The sequence below is a fragment of the Nothobranchius furzeri genome, chromosome 11 (assembly GCF_043380555.1).
Source record: "Nothobranchius furzeri strain GRZ-AD chromosome 11, NfurGRZ-RIMD1, whole genome shotgun sequence".
Lineage (NCBI taxonomy): Eukaryota > Metazoa > Chordata > Actinopteri > Cyprinodontiformes > Nothobranchiidae > Nothobranchius > Nothobranchius furzeri.
The window spans coordinates 64,240,178-64,260,923 of NC_091751.1; the positions used below are offsets into that span (position 1 = coordinate 64,240,178).

The 20,746-nt window shown below is 47.1% G+C and overlaps 2 protein-coding genes across 2 annotated transcripts in view; both read left to right on the forward strand.

Annotated features, from left to right (window-relative positions):
- LOC139061855 (protocadherin-8-like) overlaps positions 1-3,473 on the forward strand; it is a 4,085-nt gene extending 612 nt beyond the window's left edge. The window contains exons 1-3 of the mRNA XM_070541751.1: positions 1-2,205; positions 2,340-2,565; positions 2,647-3,473. The exon at positions 1-2,205 is cut by the window's left edge and continues 612 nt beyond it. Coding sequence (XP_070397852.1) covers positions 1-2,205; positions 2,340-2,565; positions 2,647-2,999 — 2,784 coding nt within the window. The 3' untranslated portion in view covers positions 3,000-3,473. The remainder of the gene's footprint in view (positions 2,206-2,339; positions 2,566-2,646) is intronic.
- A 2,215-nt stretch (positions 3,474-5,688) lies between these two features.
- LOC107384296 (chondromodulin) lies at positions 5,689-20,584 on the forward strand. Its single transcript, XM_070541752.1, has 7 exons — positions 5,689-5,824; positions 6,026-6,166; positions 9,314-9,454; positions 10,266-10,379; positions 19,317-19,467; positions 19,723-19,832; positions 20,226-20,584. Exons 1-7 carry the CDS (start codon positions 5,753-5,755, stop codon positions 20,451-20,453), a joined length of 957 nt encoding a protein of 318 aa, XP_070397853.1. The 5' UTR covers positions 5,689-5,752; the 3' UTR covers positions 20,454-20,584.
- Positions 20,585-20,746: the final 162 nt, after the last annotated feature.

Here is a 20,746-nt window from a genome sequence, read left to right on the forward strand (position 1 = left end):
ATGGTCGGGGAGCGGATTGATCGGGAGCGGATCTGCAAACACACCCTGCACTGCCTGATCGCGTTCGACGTGGTCAGTTTCTCCAAAGAGCAGTTTAAACTCATCCACGTGGAGGTGGAGGTCAAGGACATCAACGACAACTCCCCCGAGTTCCCCCGAAAAGAGTCGAGTTTGGAGATCTCCGAGAACACGGCGGTGGGGACCCGGATCCCGCTGGACTTCGCCGTGGACGAGGACGTGGGGGTGAACTACATCCAGAGCTACCAGATCTCCGTTAACAGCCACTTCTCCATTGACGTGCTCAGCAGGGCCGACGGGGTTAAATATGCGGAGCTGGTGCTCATGAAGGAGCTGGACCGCGAGACGCAAGCCTCTTACGCACTGGAGCTGGTGGCCATGGATGGCGGGAACCCGTCCCGCAGCGGAACCACGCGCATCAATGTCAAGGTGAAAGACTACAACGACAACAGCCCGGTGTTCGACAGGAACAGCTTCACCGTGGACCTGCCCGAGGACGCGCCGGTGGGCTCGCTCCTGCTGGACCTGAACGCGGAGGACCCAGACGAAGGTCTGAACGGGGAGGTGGTGTACGGGTTCGGAAACCAGGTGCCCCACGAAATAAGACAGCTGTTTAGAGTGGATCGGAAAACCGGGCGCCTCTCTCTGGAGAGCCCGGTTGACTTTGAGAGTAAGAACACGTACGAGTTTGACGTCCAGGCCACCGACCTGGGTCCAAACCCGAGCCCGGCCATCTGTAAGATCGTGGTACAGGTGCAGGACGTTAACGACAACGCGCCGGAGATCTCCATCACCCCCATGACGTCGATCACAGCGGGGATCGCGTACATCACAGAGGCGGCGGCCAGGGAGAGTTTCGTGGCTCTAGTCAGCACCTCGGACAGAGACTCCGGTGCTAACGGACAGGTCCACTGCACTCTGTACGGACACGACCACTTCCGGCTGCAGCAGGCGTATGAGGACAGCTTCATGATTGTCAGCACCAGCCCGCTGGACCGGGAGAAGATCCCCGAATACAACCTGACCGTGGTGGCGGAGGATCTGGGCTCCCCTCCGTTCAGAACCATCACCCAGTACACCATCAGGCTGACGGACGAGAACGACAACGCACCGGTGTTCAGTAAGTCCGTGTATGAGGTGGCTGTGGTGGAGAATAACGCGCCAGGTGCGTACATCACCACGGTTGTGGCGCGAGACTTGGACCTGGGGTCAAACGGGAAGGTCACCTACAAACTGGCGGACACGTACTTGATGGGCTCCCCCATCTCCACCTTCGTGTCCCTGGATCCAGCCAGCGGCTCCCTTTACGCGCTCCGGAGCTTTAACTATGAGGTGATGAAGCAGCTGGAGCTGCGGATCACGGCCAGTGACGGAGGCTCCCCGCCGCTGTCGGGTAGCGCCAGCGTCTACGTCAGGATAGTGGACCAGAACGATAACGCGCCGGTCATCACGCACCCGCCTCTCAACAACGGATCAGCTGAGGTCCTTCTGCCCCGGGACTCACCCACCGGATACATTGTGACGCGGGTGGAGGCGCGAGACGCGGATGAGGGCACAAACTCGGAGTTGTCTTTCGGCTTGGCCACCGGGGAGCCCTGCGTGTTCTCCGTGAACAAAGCCACCGGGGAGATCTACCTGAACCAGGTGCTGAGCCACGACGTGGACGACACTCTGAGTGTGACCGTGACGGTCAGCGACAGCGGGAGGCCCGCGCTCACCTCCACCGCCGCGCTCCACTTCCTCATCATCGCGGGCTCCCCGCCCAGCGACCGGACCGTGTACCAGCCGGGCGGCGGGGACGAGGCGCGCGCGCAGTGGGACCTGTCCGTGGTGATTATCGTCGTGCTCGCGGGGAGCTGCACGCTCCTGCTGCTCGCCATCATCCTCATCGCCACCACCTGCAACCGCCGCAAGCGGGACAAGAGCGGAGAGGACAGTGACTCCTACGGGGAGAAGGGCACGCTGGAGCGCAGCAGGACGCACGCGGGGGACAACCCGCTCCTGCCTCTCCACGGGGCGGGGGGAGGAGAGGGCTTTGAGGGACACTCTTACACCGGCCAGCCAGGTGGATTCACCCCAGCTCACCCCGGGGGGAGCGACATGTGCTCGGCCTCAGAGGACGGTAGCGAGGTGCCCTGTGTGTTCGAGTCCGACAGCAACAGCAAGCTCAGGGGCAACAAACATGAGGTGAGCTGGGACAGGCGTGTGTGTGTGTGTGTGTGTGTGTGTGTGTGTGTGTGTGTGTGTGTGTGTGTGTGTGTGTGTGTGTGTGTGTGTGTGTGTGTGTGTGTGCTCACTAACCTGTGTTTCTCTCTTTGCAGGGCTACTCCACTCTCCCTGGTTATGGAAATGGGAAGGAGGCTGTGAGGCCCATCACAATCTGGAAGGGGAACTCTTACACGACCATCTCTGCCAGGGACCCGGCCTTCAGTGGCAAAGACAGTGGCAAGGGGGACAGCGACTTCAATGACAGTGACAGTGATGTCAGTGGAGACACTGGCCTGAAGAAAGATGGAGCTGTGGTTCCTCCCGTGGGGGCCCAAAATGGTAAGAGACAGTGAAAAGTCTCATTAGACTGAGATGTTAAAACTGGGACCAGTTTACCCATTCTTTCTTTGTCTCTTCCAGCTCTCTGGGCCTGCACCAGTGAGTGTAAAGTCCTGGGCCACTCAGACCGATGCTGGAGCCCCTCAGCAACCAGAGCCAATGCAGCCCCCTCCCCGGCGCCGACCCTGTCCTCCTTCAGCAGCCTGCCCAAAACAGCCTCGCTGCCCCGTGACCCCCATCGCAGGGACAACTACTACCAGGCCCACATTCCCAAAACGGTCGGGCTGCAGAGCGTGTATGAGAAGGTGCTGCACAGAGAGTATGACTATGTCCTGGTCACCACGCCCAGACCAGTGAGGGTGCAGGAGATCAGCGAGGTCACCATCCCTGTCTACACCCCCACACCTACACACACTCCCAACAATGAGGTCTAGAAGAAACCACCGCACAAACTCTCTCTGTATAATCAAACATTTAATTTATGATTCATCAAAAATGAGAGATGATATTTGTTGTGAGAAATGTTCATTTATCCTGATTTATTGGTGGTTTTTTTTTTTGTTGCATCTGAGTGCGACATTTAAACTCTGAATCACTTTGAGACGTCTGATGGACATGAAGTGTATCATATGCAAGATTTGTACATATGCAGAGTATATATTTTTATATAAAAGGCTAAATAAGCAAAAAAGTGTAAATATGAATGCAGATCTTTACGCATGCTTACTATTTAAAAATGGCTCCAAAAACTATTCAGTCTGAGGGCTGTGAGCCAAAGTGTATCAAGCTGATAACAACGTATGAATCCTTTCAATGCAATAATAATAATAATAATAATAATAATTCATTGTACAGATTTCTGCTTTTTATCATCACAATGTTCTGAAGGAAATAAACTTTGAAATATTCTTGTGAATCTGAGCGTTTGTTCCACGTGATGCTGATGGTGAGTAGGATGGTGGTTCCGCGCAGCAGGATTCGTCAGGCTGATGCAAGCCAACAGGCGTCGCTGTTATTGCAGCTCGACTGAGCCTCTGTCCTTGCAGCCCGCCGAGGAAGGTCAGCTCCGCGTTTTTTCTTCCTCCCCTGATTTTGTTGGTCAGGAGCCAAAACTGACTCAAACTTTTTCTGAGGAAATCACCGCCCCATCGTCTCAGAATGAACTCAAAGGGAATCTGTTCCTTCTACTTAAACGTCCCTTTTTGAATCCGCTGCATCGGTTTGCTCAAATGATCTCATAATATTCAGGTTTTTACACCTTCGATCATTTTAAAAGAAATAAATGTGTGACCGTGCGCAAAAACAGTGCAAAACTTCAAATGCGTAAATAATGTGTTTTGTTGCAAACAGATTATTTTATTATTGTTATTTATATTATTGAAGGAATATTTTGGTGATCTTATCTGGACTCCTTTACGTCCACGTGCCAGATGTGCACCGCTCGCGCCTCCTTATGTAATCCCATCATTATCATTCATGAATTCAGAACTTTTTTTCTTTATAACATCTCCTTCCGCTCTGAACCCAGAATGAGAAAGCGCCTTAAAGCCTCTAACTCTGCTCAAGACCATTTTGGCGCAATGCCACAGTATGTAGCATTCCATTCTAGTCACCTGTGACCTGAAGCCTTCGACCTACTTGATGTCTAGAATGATGGAGGAGGAGGGGGGGGGGGCGTGCCCCCAACCACCACCACAGCAGGTTGGTGTCTCATGTTGTCATAAAGCTCAACAACATGAATCCTGGAGGATCAGAGGATCAAACTCGTGTAACGTTAGCAGCTTTGGGGCTCCTCAGAGAGAAAAAGCTTCATTGTTTTCTTTTTTTTTTTTTGTATATGATTCATTTATAATTTTTTCCACAATTACATCACATCCACATTCCTACACACTAAAATAAAAGAAAAAAACTAAAACCCTTACGCGCTGCGGTAACAAATAAGCAACCAGCGTGTGGCTACGCTGGCGATAGCTCTACAAGGTTAAGTGTCCATGTCGAGCGTCACAGAGGTCGCATGGTCTTTGAACGGCCTCCAAATTTTGGCAAGGTCAGTTTCCGAGCCCCTCAGGATGAACCTTACATTCTCTAGTTTCATAAAATAGAGGGCATCTTTAATCCAGCGGGAGTGGGTCGGTGGTCGGTGGTCTTTCCAACTCATCAGGATAACTCTCCTTGCCAATAACGTAAGGGAGGCAACCAGATCAGCAACGTGAGACGGCAAGGAGTGACCAGCAGGTAACACCCCAAATAGAGCCGTCAATGGGGATCGTGGAACCCTCCAAGACACAATAAGTGAGAGTGAATTAAAAATAGAGTCCCAGAATTTCGACAGGGCAGTGCAAGTCAAAAACATGTGGGTGAGATTAGCTGGACCCTGATTGCATTTTACACAGTAATGGGCCATTCCCATCTGTACCGGGTCGGCCCGGGCCGGGTAGCGTAGGTTGTTTACATATCTGGGTGGCCTGGTATTTTTCCGGGCCAACCAAGGCTCATTCTCAGCCCTCTTCTCGAGGGGGTCTGCTTCAGGCCGACCAGGGCCAACACGCCCACTGCTGACAGCAAATTCACACCTTCCATTAGAGCAAGCCTCTGATTGGTGGGTAGAATCAGCCCACATGCGCTTAAGGCAAGGATGTGTGGAATCAACCGGGCCAGGCTGGGGCCGACTGGGGCCGACTGGGGCTACCCGGCCCGGGCTGACCTGGTACAGATGGGAATGGCCCATTAGAGTCTGTACCTGGAAATACTTGAGCCAACCTGCTGCTGGACCAGTGAATCCTACTACCTTACATTGAAGTATGCAGTGCCTTGCACAAATTGGGGAGGGGTGAATACGCCTTAGGGCTGATTCCCATTGGCTGTTATTAATCTCCATGTTAAGTTCCTCAGACCAAGCAACACCAAGGTGATCAGATCGCGCCACAAGCTTCATTGTTTTCTGACAGGCTGTGTAAAACTTCTCCTGTTGGCGATCATCCGCTGCCTGCACGCTACCCTTGAAAGTTGCAAAAGCTTAGAAATTAAACATTTTGGCACAACAACAAAAGTGCACTAGTTTGACTAAGAAGTGCGCTTCTCCTCCCCCCATCTTCGTAGGGAGAGAGAGAGGGAGGGGGGGGGGAGGGAGACAGGGGGAGTCAGTGCACTGGGGTTTCCTCAGGTATTTGTCTGTTTGGCTCCAGTCATGGCAGAAAGCTCAGAGAAAGTACCGATTGCCTCGGCTGGACCAGAGGACCTGCAGCACTTCATGCCTCCGGTGAGTCTCTAAGGACCTGGACCTGGACCAGCATCAGATTTATGGACTGATTATTGATGAGGGGCGTGAGCTAAAGGGAAAAGACAAAAAAATTGTCCAAAAATGTGACTTATTTTAGAAACAGGACGGTGAACGTTTCCCTACATGAGCTGTGTCTTTATTCTGCGGTGCTGATGCTGTTTGTGTGTCTGATGTCGGCAGGCCTACTCCAGCGTGGCGGCCAAAGCCTCCACCAGCAGCCGCCTCCTGAAGGTCGGGGTCGCGGTGCTCGTAGCTGGAGCTCTCCTGCTGCTGCTGGGAGCCGCCGGGGCTTTCTACTTCTGGAACAACAATGAAAAACATGTAAGAGTGGCATTTTACTTGTTCTTTCTTCCTCAATCATCCTCTCTCAGCACGTGTGAGAGGCGCTTACGAGGCAAAAATCCTACTTCAATAAGAGGACTGTGAGGAAAGTAGCCCTCAGGGAGGAGAGGGGGAGAAATGTGAAGGTGGGTTTGATGAGACTTTCTGGTTTAGCTGATATTTAAAAGCTACAAACGTGTTCGTTTTTATAAGCTGCCACTTGGAGTTCATGTCTCCTTTGCAAGATCCAGGCTGACTCCAGTTAAGATGTCCAGATTATACAGGAAGAGCGTGAGGAACAGTTCAACACAACTCAGGATTATCAGCGAGTAAAAAACATCCAACAATCTTACTTTACACAATTTTTTATATATATATATATAAAAAACAGCATTAAAACATGATCTAAGTGGCCGTGTGGTAGATTTTATAAGTCATCTGAATTCAGGGGCTTTGCATGACAGTGTAAATAAAACTCTTCTTTCCTCAGAGGCTCTGCTTGATGAATGGAGGCATTGTGCTGTGTGTGGTGTGCTGTGGCAGACTGGGGTGGGGGCCCTCTCTGGTCCAGCCGATGCTCCGGGGGCAAGAGGTGCAAACGATGAGAGTAAACTGCAGCTTTCTGAGAAGGTTGTTCAGCTGTAAGAGATAGAGGGGCTCTGCAGAAGGATAACAACACCACAGGGTGCAGTAACGACGGCCCCCAGCCAGACACGTTGGAATAAATGACTGTCTGAAACAATAATAAAGAAAACCAAAGTGGTGTGTGTCAGAAAGGAAAAATGGGTTAGGTTAACTCTACGAACCCCGGATTCAGGAGTGGATCTGGGATTTGGGGTCATCAGGGGGCCTCAATGTTCACAGAGGAGCCTAGTTTAGTCCAGCATCCTTATACAAGGTTTCGTTGTGGTGAATTCCATCGACATGTAAGAAGGATGGATACATGGCCAAATTGTGGGTTCGCGCCACCGCCATTTTGTCCGTGTCACAGGTCTCGTCACGCCCAGACAATCCTAAAATGGGAAAAGAGGTGGAGCTGAAGGTGGGGCTGTTACGGCTGGAACAGTGCTACCAATGGAGCCACTAGCTAACTTAACTAACCCAAGAAGCTAAGAATGAGCTCCAGGGTAGCCCGCCCACGCGGCCACCTGGCTTCTGCGCAAGGCTGTAGTCGTGCTGGTCGCCTGTGGAGCTTTAACATGGACTGTTCAAATACAAGCAGAGCCTCAGACCACTGAGATCGGACCTGGGCGTCCTGGTCGCTTACGAGAGGTCATGCTCCGCCTTGATCGGAGATTAGCGTGAAATTAGCTACATGCTAACTCAAGCTAATGAAGGTTTCTTGGGCACTGTCAGCGAGAGAAACGCGGCAAAGCAACTCCAAAATCAACACACAGAGCAGCAGTGTTTCTGTCCTCTCCCTCAGAAAGCTCCACAGTTGAGCAGCACAACTAAGACCTAGCATGGAAGCCAGGCAGACGCGCAGACCCCTCGAAAGTTGGGAGCTTGTGGTTGCCAGCTGTGTCCGGCTGATAGAGGAGGTGGCTGGGTTCCCGCCTCGCTGGGGTTCCTCCAGAAGGATGAAGCAGTAGATTTGCAGATCTCTGATCACACAACTGCTGCCGTGCTGTCAAAGGCAGAGGCACATTACCGAAACTTGTCAAACCTCTACAGCAGCGACCTCGCGAATCTTTGACCGCAGTGCAGCAGTGAAGCCCTATGTCCTCTGCTAGCTAGCAGTTTACGAGTTTTGGTACCCAATCAGCCAGACCCACCAACACGTTATATTTCAACCCATCATTGAGCAAGTAGCATTTTCCCGTTTTAGTACATGCCAGCGAAATAAAGTACAGAACTATAATTTTACTTACTAATAAAAGAGAAGCAGAAAATTGGAGGACCTGTTACTGCAGTCAATACCACAGCTTGCCGTCTTTGTCCAAATAAATCAACGGTTAACATCCAAACACGAACACACAGAGGACACAACTAAAGCTCAGAGTTGAAATGGCTGGACATCTTTTAACGTGAGGCCCAGGCTGAGGCCTTTCCCCAGAGCTAGCTCTCCAGCTTTGACGTGGGTTTGATGCTCCTTAATTATTCAGAGTTTTAAGCATTTAATTACACTTAAACAGAAGGGTTACACAAAAATTCACCCTCCGCAGAGTTGTCATGAATGTAAACTAGATCTATTAAACTAAAATTGTTTTTTGAACCAGGCTGTAAACATGTTAAATTCTGCTGTGAAATTAGCATTTTTAACATGTCGGGCCGGGCTGCACAGTGGCGCAGTGGTTAAAGCTGTTGCTTTGTAGCAAGAAGGTCCTGGGTTCGCGTCCCAGCCTGGGATCTTTCTGCATGGAGTTTGCATGTTCTCCCTGTGCATGCGTGGGTTCTCTCCGGGTACTCCGGCTTCCTCCCACAGTCCAAAAACATGACTGTTAGGATGATTGATCTGTCTACATTGTCCTTAGGTGTGAGTGTGTGTGTGTGTGTGTGTGTGTGTGTGTGTGTGTGTGTGTGCATGCTTGTTTGTCCTGTGTGTCTCTGTGTTGTCCTGCGATGGACTGGCTCTCTATCCAGGGTGTACCCCGCCTGATTACCCGTTGACCGCTGGAGATAGGCACCAGCCCCCCCGCGACCCTACGTGGACAAGCGGGTTCAGACAATGGATGGATGGATGGAACATGGGGGTCAATAGGAAGTTGCTCTGGTTTGGTGCCAGCAACTAGTGGATAAAAGTGGAACTGCAATGTTTGCCACTTTCTCATTGGCTCCATAAAACTCAGACCAAAATGGCACCTTGAAAATTTCCTCTTTGGCTCATTAGTTCCTTTAGCGTTTGGATTTAGAAACACATCCATCTATAATCTGATCTTGTGCAAAGGACAGATGTGTGACAGGACAGGGGCACTTCTGTGGGCCAATCAGATTTCAGCAGGGCCTGTTCCCTGTGGCCCCACCTCTAGACTTGCCAGTGCCCTGATGCCTTGCGTCAATCTGAAATTCTCTCTCTCTCTCTCTCTCTCTCTCTCTCTCTCTCTCTCTCTCTCTCTCTCTCCTCTCTCTCTCTCTCTCTCTCTCTCTCTCTCTCTCTCTCTCTCTCTCTCTCTCTCTCTCTCCCTCTCTCTCCCTCTCTCTTTGTAGGTCTACAATGTCCACTACAGCATGAGCATCAACGGTAAAGTGGAGGAGGGTTCAGTGGAGATCGACTCAACCAATAACATGGAGCGGTTCAGCACAGGCAGCGGGGCTGACGAGGCCCTGGAGGTCCACGACTTTGAGATTGTGAGCTCAATTGAACTTGATTGAAATGGAATCATGAGGCTGTTGTGGGTCGGAGTCAGTTAGATTGGTTGAAACATTAAAGGCTCTAAAGGGGAGATGGGCTCATTACCCCAGCGGTGAAATTAGACACAAGTAGACATTGTATCTCCTCAGGAACAATCAGTGTCAGATGAATCGTCCCTCTAATTTCCATCACTTTCAGATTGGTAGTTTTTGACCTTTAATTAAAGTGCCCCAATCAGGCCAATCAGAGACGTGGAGCAGCAGTTTAAAGACTTTAACTATAAAAATCCTGACCTTTAATCACAGTGTCCCTATGATTGCCTGTTTCTTTGTTTAATTTTGAGCCCACGCGAGCACACACACACACACACACACACACACACACACACACACACACACACACACACACACACACACACACACACACACACACACACATGCATGTGCACTTACACACGTGCATGCATACACACGTTGATATGCATGCACACATGCACGAGCACACACATGCACACACACATGCATGTGCATGCACATGCGCACGCACACACACACACACGCACATACGCATGCACCTGCACATGCACACACACACACACACACATAAACACGCATGCCAATGCACCTCTCCACACGCACACACATGCACGAACACATGCACACACATGTTCAAACACTCACACACACACATATGTTCATGAACCCACAGACAAGCATACACACACACACACACGTGGTGAGAAGGTGACAAGTGATGAATTACACTTTTATTAGTTTGGTGTAATTTTTTTGATCCGAACGTTTTCAGGGAATGACGGGGATCCGGTTTTCAGGAGGAGAGAAGTGTTACGTCAAACCACAGGTTAAAGCTCGGCTACCTGATGTGGACACGCTCAATAAAGACTCGATGACCTTTGACCTGGTGAGTTAATTCTCTGTTCCCCTCTTTAGTGTCTGTGAGCTTTGAAAATGGTCTCCAGTTTCCATGTTTTACAGCAAAATGATTTTTTTCTAAACTAGAAGTGGTAGTGGTTTGCACACTGGATATTATGGGTGAGGCTGATTGGAGAACATATGTAACTTTGTAGATAAATAATGTAACGGTAAACCATTGAGTTCCTGTGGACTTACCATTATTTAGCTTTCTTTAAACCGTACATACACTCACCTGTTCAGATGCTAGTTAACACGAATGTCTAAGCCTCTAATATGGCAGCAACTCTGCATTCAGGCATCTTGCCATGGTGAAGATGACCTGCTGATGTTCAAACAGCGTCAGAATGAAGATAATAGGAGATAAAAGAGACTTAAAACATGGCATGGTGGTTGATACCAGACTGGTTATTAACCTATTTAACCCTAATGCCCTAATGGTTCAACAAAAAAATATATGTTAACGTTTTTCACTAGAATTTTTAAGTTAAACCAACTTCTGGCAGAATTACATTAAATCAACGCAATATTTTTGAGTATGGTGAAGTAGCCTTTTGGCCACAACAAAACACATTCCTAAATTACATGAACTTAATAATTGTCAACAAGAACGCGAGAATTTAAGTTGGTACAACATAATATTCATGTATGTTGACGTAACTTTTTGGCTACATTAAAACACATTCCTAAGTTACATGAACTTAATAATTGTCAACAAGAACACAAGAATTTAAGTTGATCCAGTATAATATTTTAGTTATACAGTAGTGGTAAATGGTAAATGGCCTGTATTTGATATAGCGCCTTCTAGAGTCCTGGAACCCCCCAAGGCGCTTTACAACACAATCAGTCATTCACCCATTCACACACACATTCACACACTGGTGGGGATGAGCTACAATGTAGCCACAGCTGCCCTGGGGCGCACTGACAGAGGCGAGGCTGCCGAGCACTGGCGCCACCGGTCCCTCCGACCACCACCAGCAGGCAACGTGGGTGAAGTGTCTTGCCCAAGGACACAACGACAGCGACAGACTGAGCGGGTCTCGAACCTGCGACCTTCCGATTGCAAGGCGAGCACTTAACTCCTGTGCCACCGTCGCCCCAGTGTGTAGTGTACAGTTTAATGTCCCAAACATCCACAACGGTCCACATTCTCCAAACACAACTAAAACCAATCAAACAGCCCAGATGGGAAACAAGGCCATTTTAAATTGTAATACATTAAGATACAATGATATTTGAACTTTATTTTAGAGCATCTGACCTTCGCTGGTGTCTGCTGGAAAGAAACCCTTGAACAAATTTATTTGAGGGCCCGTGGAATAAATAAAACAATAGACTAAATTTCTTAAATGGAATTTGAACTCACAACCTCCATCCTGTCAGCTATTTCACACAGGGCAGCTCTTCTAAATTAAAGTTCAAGTATTATTTTATCTTAATGTATCAAAAATCAAAAATGGCTTTGTTTACAATCTAAACTGTTTTGATTGTAGCTGTAGCTGTGCTTGGGGAATGCAACCAATCACTGATTCTTGGGACATGAAACTCCAAAGGCCCCCAATTGGGTGACACCAGGGTCCAAAGAAAAAAGGCCTAGGGCCTAAAGGTTAAAGAAACCAATCATATGCCATTTAATATGTGGGATTTGAACCCACAGCCATCTCTAGGTTTTACATATATAAATTAGATTAGTTCTCTATTATATAAGTAAATAGATACCCACCGGCTCCTACCAAGGTCCACATCAGCATCTCTGAACCTTGAATCAGATGGACTCCAGCAGTGGAACCCCACCAGGTGTCTCTCCTGTCAGTTAACAGTGAACTGGGGCTAGAATTCACACAGGAACACCAGAACTGGACCAGAACAAACTGGAAAACCTTTCCTGGTCTGAAGAGTCTAGATTTCAGCTGTCAGGTCAGAATTTGGTGTCACCAACATGAAAGCATCCATCCTGCCTCATATGAAAACTTCAGGCTGCTGCTGGTGTAACGATGTGGGCAGATGTTCTGGTCCCACTTTGGACTTCATCTGTCTGTAATTACAGGAGCCGCTCTGTATCTGTGTGAACTTGAGGGGTGGGCTACATCCTTCTAGTGGTGAGAAGTAAAATTTCCTGCCTTTGCAAGTTTTCATTGTCTTTGCTACTGAATTATTAATATTATGAAATCGTGTTTTAAATCCTGAGCTGTTATAGCTGTAAAACATTGATTACCGATTATAACGGTTTTTAAAGATGAAGGACAAACCACGTTCTTCCAGCCTGGGCAAGCCATCCTAAACACATGAATACATAGTCTGGCCACGACTCCATAGACAGTCATGGGGCAAAAACTGTGGTTGTCTTTCTCTTCATGCTATTGGACCATGAGCAGCATGGCATACTCACAGCTACGGATGTGAGTCAACGGAGCAGTCCTCCATACACTGTTGAAGAAGACACAAATTCATCCTTTTTTCACTAAAGGACTTAACTCTACCTGCTCTTGACTCAAAAGCCCTTATTAGAAGACACACCGTGCCGGCAAATCAGCGTAATACTGCCGCCATGGTGTGTCTTATGAATGATCTGTGGCGGCATGGGTTGTGGGAATTTTGCGGCATTGGTGCCGGCACACTTTGTAGGGTACAACTTTACAATAAGGCTCCCCTTATAAATGGCTAATAAATGGTTCATAAATGTATTATTAATCATTCTATTACTATTATAGTTAATCTATTATTATTATTGTATTATTATACAATAAGGCTCCAGTTTGTATTTATAAATGTTTATTAATCATTAATAAATAAAGACATACCGTAAATCCTCTAATACAGGCCCGGTCTGTATTTGACTCAAGCTCATCAAGCTCCAGGCCTTTATTGGAAGGAGGGCCAGTATTAGAGGCAGGCCTCTATTTCTATTTGAGCAAAATGAACTAATGGTTCGCTGGAGTTTTTGACTATTAAAATTGCGCCCACATTTTCAAAGTTAAACACATTTCTTTTAACAACGGTAGTTCCTGCTTCAGCCCTCTCCCCCCTCCCCCTGCTGCAGCAGCCGCAAACTCACTGATGCGCCTGCAGCCTCTCAGAGTTCCTGCTGCTCTAAACATTAAAATAATTATTTCATTTTCTGTTCCTCACTTCTGATGACCTTCAATGGTGTCTGTTTGTTGCAACCAGCAGGTACAAAAACTAACTTGTTTTTATTTGACTATTTTTCCTGTTCTGTCTGTTTATTATCTTCCTGCATCTCCTCTCAATCCTAAAGAAAAACTGCTACCTGGGTTCATATATATTCACCTCATGAGTTACCTTTGAACTGCAGTTCTAAAAGATCTACCGACCGCAAAAACAGCGGAGTGCTAGCTGTTTGGCGGCCGTATCAGTGATCAGTGTGTCAGAGGACAAGGTGATGCGCGCAGCGCCCCGCTCCACAGCATGCAGCGAAACGCATCAGGCGCAAATAAAAGACAGAAAACATTATAGGAAATGAACTGACATGAACGATCGCGTGTTAAATTAGTTTTTGAGGTGGCGACACCTGATTGTTACTGTGGCCGTGCTCAGGAGGCAGATCTACCGACCGCGAAAACAGCTGAGCGCTCCCTGCTCGCCGGCCGCATCAGTGATCTGTGCGTCGGAGGACAAGTTGATGCGCCCCGCTCCACAGCAGCGATACACATCAGGCGCAAATAAAAGACAGAAAACATTAAAGGAAATGAACCGACATGAACGATCGCGTGTCAGTACCTATGGTCTGGCACTTGAGTTTTACCCCCAAAAAGAGAATGTGATCATACGATAATTCAATAGGGAGCGTGGTTTCACAGACGCGGAAGTGATAGCGTCGGTGAAACGCCGGCTGCTCTAGGAAACCCCCGAGCGTTCGAGCGTCAACGAAGTGACACGGAAATGCCGGGCTTTCCAGAAGTAAGTAAGATAACTTACTATGAGCTGATAGTTCGTGGGATTGATTGGTAGGTTGGAAACTCTGATCGTGAATCTGAAGAAACGATGACTGAGTGGTGAGCTGGAAAGGCGACTTCCGTTTATAGCCGCGGTTTGTGACGTAGGTGCGACGTGAAGGGAATCCCCGCGAGGGGCATGCTGGGAGTCCCTACTTCGCGGATTTTCACCTATCGCGGCCAGGTCTGGAACGCATCTACCGCGATAAACGAGGGATTGCTGTAGTTCATACACCCCCTACTGCTGCTCCCCAGAGTGTTCTGCAGCATAATCAGCACGTTCTCTTTGAACTTGATAGTGTAATGACCTGGCTGGGGTTGTAAGCCAGGTGCATTCTGGGTATTGTGTTATATGTGTTTCCTATCGTTCTGCTAGTTCCTATGTGCTGATTTGCGTGTTGTGTGAGTGTTATGTAAGCCACAGGGAAGGTGATGTGTGTTCTGTGGAGCGGGTTGAATTAGCATGGTTAACTGACACCGTGACTCTGTGTGGTAGGAGCGTGATAGAGGATCGTGTCTGTAGCGTTCCAAAGCGTTGAAGAAAAAGCGTAAAACAGGTATGCGTGAACCTCTACTGCCTCCTGCTGTTTGATTTGGGGACTATAATCCTGCCGTTGGGATGCTCGTACTTACTTGTACCCACATTCCATCCGGCCACAATAAGAGACCGGCCATTATTTACCTCAATAAGAGACTGGCCATTATTTACCTCTGCTGACTCCGACACCAGCCAGATTGGAGACCCGGCCTTTAAATGAATACCGGCCTGTATTTTACTCTCTCAGTTTTCAGTTAGAAGTGGTGGTCTGGCCACATGGCAAGTTACAATCATCAGACTTTAAAAATGTTTTTAAGTTATCAAACTAAACTCTTGTTAGTGATTAATGCTAATTTCTGCTGAGGTAGTCGAGTAAATGACCTGCCTGTAAAACCCTTGTGAAAACACACACACTCACTCACACACACGCACGCACACACTGGGGTTGTTATCACAGAACACACCACAGCGTGTGATTATTCAATTGAGGCTTTCTGATAATTAAAATCATTTGGTACTGGGTAAGCCTCACTTCCAGAATCACTCTCGTGCACACATAAACACTCCCACGTGCACACAACAACAACACAATTAATTATCATGCAAGGCTGCTCTTATTGCCTCTGTCTGCCTCGTAAACGATCATTTATTTCACATTTGCACTATTGTGTGTGTGTGTGTGTTATTGCCTCCCTTTTCCTCATAAATGATCATTTGTACACTCATCTGTGTGTGTGTGTGTGTGTGTGTGTGTGTGTGTGTGTGTGTGTGTGTGTGCGTTTGTGCATGTGTGTGCATTTGTGTGTGTGTGTGTGTGTGTGTGTGTGTGTGTGTGTGTAGACATGGAGATGTACTTATAATGGTTGCTGCAGGCTGGTCATTTGCTATAATTTAGAATGATGACAAACATGGGTTAGATAAATACACGCACACGCACACGCACACACACACACACACACACACACACACTTGCATCCAGTGAAAACAGGCCAGATAAACTCTTATCAGTCAGCCGAGCGATGAAAAAGGACCCCTGCTTTTATTTGTCCCTCCAGCAAATCATTTAAGAAAGAGGAAAAACAAGATTTCTAAGAGGTTCCTCAACACTCTATGGCTAGTTCAGCCCTCTGGAATAAATGCCTGCAGGCAAAAGCCTCACTACAAACCCATCTTATCTGCAGGCTACGCGACTACACATTGATGTTTACATTGTCTTTATTTAAAAACCTTATTAGCTCTAATATTCAGAAACGTTCTGAAACGTCTGGATGCTGATGAGACCTGACGCTGTATGCAGCAGGATGTTAGCACAAAGAGATGCTATGAAGAGAAGCCTGGAGGGCTAAGGAGCCACGACAGGGCACCATTAATGAGACTCGATCCTAGAGCGTAGGCTATTTAAAGAGGTTTTACGTCCATTTTAAAGCATGTTACCGTGGAAACAGCATCCAGAACAAACTCAGTTTGGAGAAACAGAGTTTACACCCAACATGACTGATGAGCTAACAGCTAACCCAAGAGTAAAGCAGCTCAAAACTCTTGACTCTTCTTTCTCACTAACATCTTTTATGAATATGTCTCTGCTAAATCTGTCTTTATCAGGCTTACATTTTTATTTTTATTCAATTTTTAACCCCAGTTCTTCTGTTTTTCTCCCATTTTTTATCATGATCTTTTTAAAGAGTTCATTTGTTTTTTATTCTGATTGTTCTTGTAAAGAGTCTCCAGATTTTTATCTGAATAGATGCTAAATAAAAGAAAATGTTTGTTTTTCTTCTTCAAAGCCTTTCCGTTAGTTAAAGAAGTTATTTAGAATTAGATCAAGTTTTCTGGGTCACTAGCAACCATGAAAGAATAAAGCATCTCTGGTGTTTTTAGGGGTCAAATCATACTCAAATGCATCAATAAGTGTGACGCAAAACTGACAATGATGCAAAGGTTTCTAATAAACATTTTGCAACTACAATTTTCTCCTGGCACCACTCAGTTTTGAGGTAAATAAAGGCTCGTATTAAAGTACCTTGTCCAAAAGCGGTTTGATGTCATCTCAAAACTACTCCAATAGTTTTGTTATTCATGCTCATTTTTAAAATAAACCTTTCCAGCACTGTCCGTTCTGCATTACACGTTCATTGTCACTCCAGCCCAGAAGCTCTTGAGCCTCTTTGATGCTGCTCCTTGCATCTTTGACCAAGAATAACACACATCTGAGTAATGTTTGTGATTAAGTAGACAACAAAATTAGGGTTCAGCAGTTTTCCGTTACCTACTCAAACCTCCACAGCAGGTGGTTGGGCTGTCCGTAACATCATTTCAGTACCAGAATTAGGTAAACATGAGTCACGGAGGAGAACATGCTAACTCTACGCAGAAAGGCTATGGTGAGGACAGAACCTGGGACTAGGGATGAGCGAGTACACCACTATCTGTATCTGTATCTGTTCAACCATCTAAATTATCTCGGAGTGGGCGTGGCCTAACCCGGAAGTGGGTGTGGTTTAACCGGAAGTGGGTGTGGTTGACATCAATACATTATTTTAAGTCTGACCAAGTTGCTATGTGTATTGTTTATTTGAAAACTATTTACAGAGCAGCCTCAGAGTTGAGATTAAATGTTTTTGATCACAATAGTAAAGGAACTATTACAGAACAAGTTTTTCAATAAAATCAGAACATTAATATTTAAGTGCATGGAGTAAGAGAGAGAGAGAAGAAAAGATCTTTTCTATAGCGCCTCTCAAGATGAAAATCACGGGGCGCTTCACAAAAACAAAACATGTAAAATAGAAAAAAGAATTTAGAAAATGATTAAAACATATTTAAAATGAGCAAAAAATAGACAATTGTGATTTAAAAATGTAAAGAAAGAGAGAGAGTGAATAGGAAAGAGGGAGTGGATCCTGAGGAAGAGGAGAGAGGGAGGAAAAAAACCCGACCGGAGCGGAGGCAGTGACTGATGCAGCACGAGCCGTTTTCAGCTCTGTCTTGTCAAATGCACCACGTACGTTACGAAAAAAGTTACTTTGAATAACTTTAAAAAGAAGCAAACTGAAGAAAACATAGGGAGTACTGAAGAAACGTGAACAGTGAAGCAAGCACAGAGAGATCCGTTACTGTCTTAGTGTGTGTGTGTGTGTATGGACCGGACGCGGACTGAGCTGTGAGCTGCCGGCTGCTGAGTTTTGTGTGTAGGGAGGGGCGGGCGCACTATTTGACAGGCCAATCACAGAGCATGAAGACAGTCAGTTACTCAACGAGGACTTTCCTTCAGCACGATTACAGATATTTACGAGTTTTACTCGTTTCATGCTCGTACTCATCAAAAATGGTTTATCCGTACCAGATACTCGTCTGAAACGAGTATCCGGCTCATCCCTACCTGGGACCTTCTCACTGCAGGACAACAGTGCTACGCCCCACCATGCAGCCCAAAGGAACATGTTTGCTAAGTATGTAGTATGAAATCACTACAAATGCAGTACTGTGCAAAAGTTTTAGTCAGATTGCTCAGTTCTGTTTGCATAGTTTGGTGTTTGGGTTTATTTATAAACAATGAAGAAAAAGGAACAGGATTTTGACAATGGCACAACCTATAATGTGTGTGCATAGATAATACATTTCACCAAACATTTCACCTTCAAGTGGATGTTGTGATCCAAAAACATTCTACACAGGAGGGGAAAACAAAAACCTGGAAACGTTAGCTCATCAGGTCTGGTGGATTTTAGACATTTCATCCAACAGAAATGAAGTAAAATAATAATAATAATAATAATAATAATAATAATAATAATACATCAAACTTATATAGTGCTTTTTAGGTCACTCAAAGACGCTTCACAAAATGGCAATAAACACATGATGAAACAAAATGGCAAATAATGAACAAAACAGGGCACATGCTGGGTTAGTTAGAAGGCCGATCTGAAGAAGTGGGTTTTAAGCAGTGATTTGAAGGAAGAGAGAGAGACGGCATTCCTGATGTTTAGTGGGAGAGAGTTCCAAAGTGTGGGGGCAGTGGCTGCAAAGGTTCAATCCCCCATGGTGCGGTGTGCTGTTTTGAAAGGGGAAAGGAGGTTGGAGTCAGCAAAACGAAGGTGTTGGATAGGAGAACGACGATGGAGAATTTACGTCAGATAGCGCAAGGCTATTGAGGCATTTGTAGGTGATGAGGAGCAATTTGTAATGGATCCAGTATGGAACAGGGAGCCAGTGGAGTTGTTAAAGTACCGGAGTTATGCAGTCCGTGGGGCGGGTGTGGGTGAGGCTGAGTTTTGGATGTATTGCAGTTTTTGTAGGGCAGAGTTAATTATAATAGAAATGATTCATAATATTTAGACAGAAACGTAGTTGAAAATCCCATTAAAGAGCTACTGACGAGCTTGTTTTCTTGAATTTGCCTGAAAACCTATTTTTTCTACTCCTGTAGGAGGACGAGGTGATGCCCGCCAAGTTTGAGGATGATCTGATCTGGGTGGCGGCTAGCGACCCCTTACCTGACTCCACCTTCTTAGGCAACAAGATCAAGAACCTGTGCGGTGACCTGCCTATCTTCTGGCTCCGCCCAACCTACTCTAGCAGTAAGCACACTGTCGTCCAACCCTGGAGAAAATAACCTGTTCACACGCAAACAAAGATGATGGGTCATCTACTGAGACAAAAAAGCTTCATATGAAAATCAGAAATCCTGTTTTGAACAATGCTTGACACGCTGTGAGGTCAGAAGTTTACAAAACACAGTTTGATTCTACTTCATGTGAGGACCGTGCCACATTGGGGCTACTCCGCTCCTAAATTTGGTTTGCTGTCAGTTACTGAGACTGTGATGTGTGCAGGCGGTCAGAGGAAGAGGAGAGCTGCCCCCCGCCAGAGCCGCCAGGCAGCTGGGGGGGAGGAGGACTACGAGGACGTGGAGGCAGAGTTCAACCCTCAGAACCCCTATCAGGTGAGTCACGCCAACAAGACATCTCCGCTCCGTCACCGCTGTTAGCATCCGGCCACGGCGTTCCCAGCTGTCTGTTCGGATCTGAGGAGCTACCTGAGAAGGCTTTCCCCTGGAGAGCTTCTCACAGCTGCAGGAGCGGCAGCAGATGCTGGGGTCAACGGTGGAGGGGCCCCATGTTGTCACAGCAAATCTGAGTGTGTGTTGTCTAAAGCTTTATGAATAATTCCACCACACGCACCCCTCCCTCTCCTCATTCTCTCTCCTCTCTGCACTCTTAAGCCTCCCAGAGCACACCTCGTCACCCTGCATTTACACCCCTCTTCCCCATTGCTTGTTGAGAATCTTTGAAGTGAGCGAGTGCACAAACCAACTGCTGTTTCCTCCTGCCTCCAGTCCCGAGGACTGGAAGGCGAGCAGGGTACCATGGACATTGACCCCATGCTGGACCACCAGGGCGTGTGCTGCAACGAGTGTCGCCGCAGCTATACCCACTGCCAAAGGATCTGCGAGCCGCTGGGGGGGTACCACCCATGGCCGTATCACTACAGAGGCTGCAGGGTGGCCTGCAGAGTCATCATGCCTTGCAAATGGTGGGTAGCACGCATCATGGGCCTGGTGTGAATACCTCATAACTCACCTGAGAGGTGGTGAAGCCCAGTAGGGGTGGGGGGGTGGTCAAGGAGAGAGAGAGAGAAGGGAATGAAAGAAAAAGTTTAAAAGAGAGGGCTGCTGACTTATTCACATCTAAAACAGGAAGCTGAGTCCTCAGCTGCATCAGTCACACACACACACACACACACACACACCTGCAGTTCTTAAGACACCAGACGAGTGATTTAGATTTAAGTAACTGAATGCCCAGAAAAGCAGGTGGATTTGTACTCAGTGCTGATTTATTGTTTGTTCATAAATAA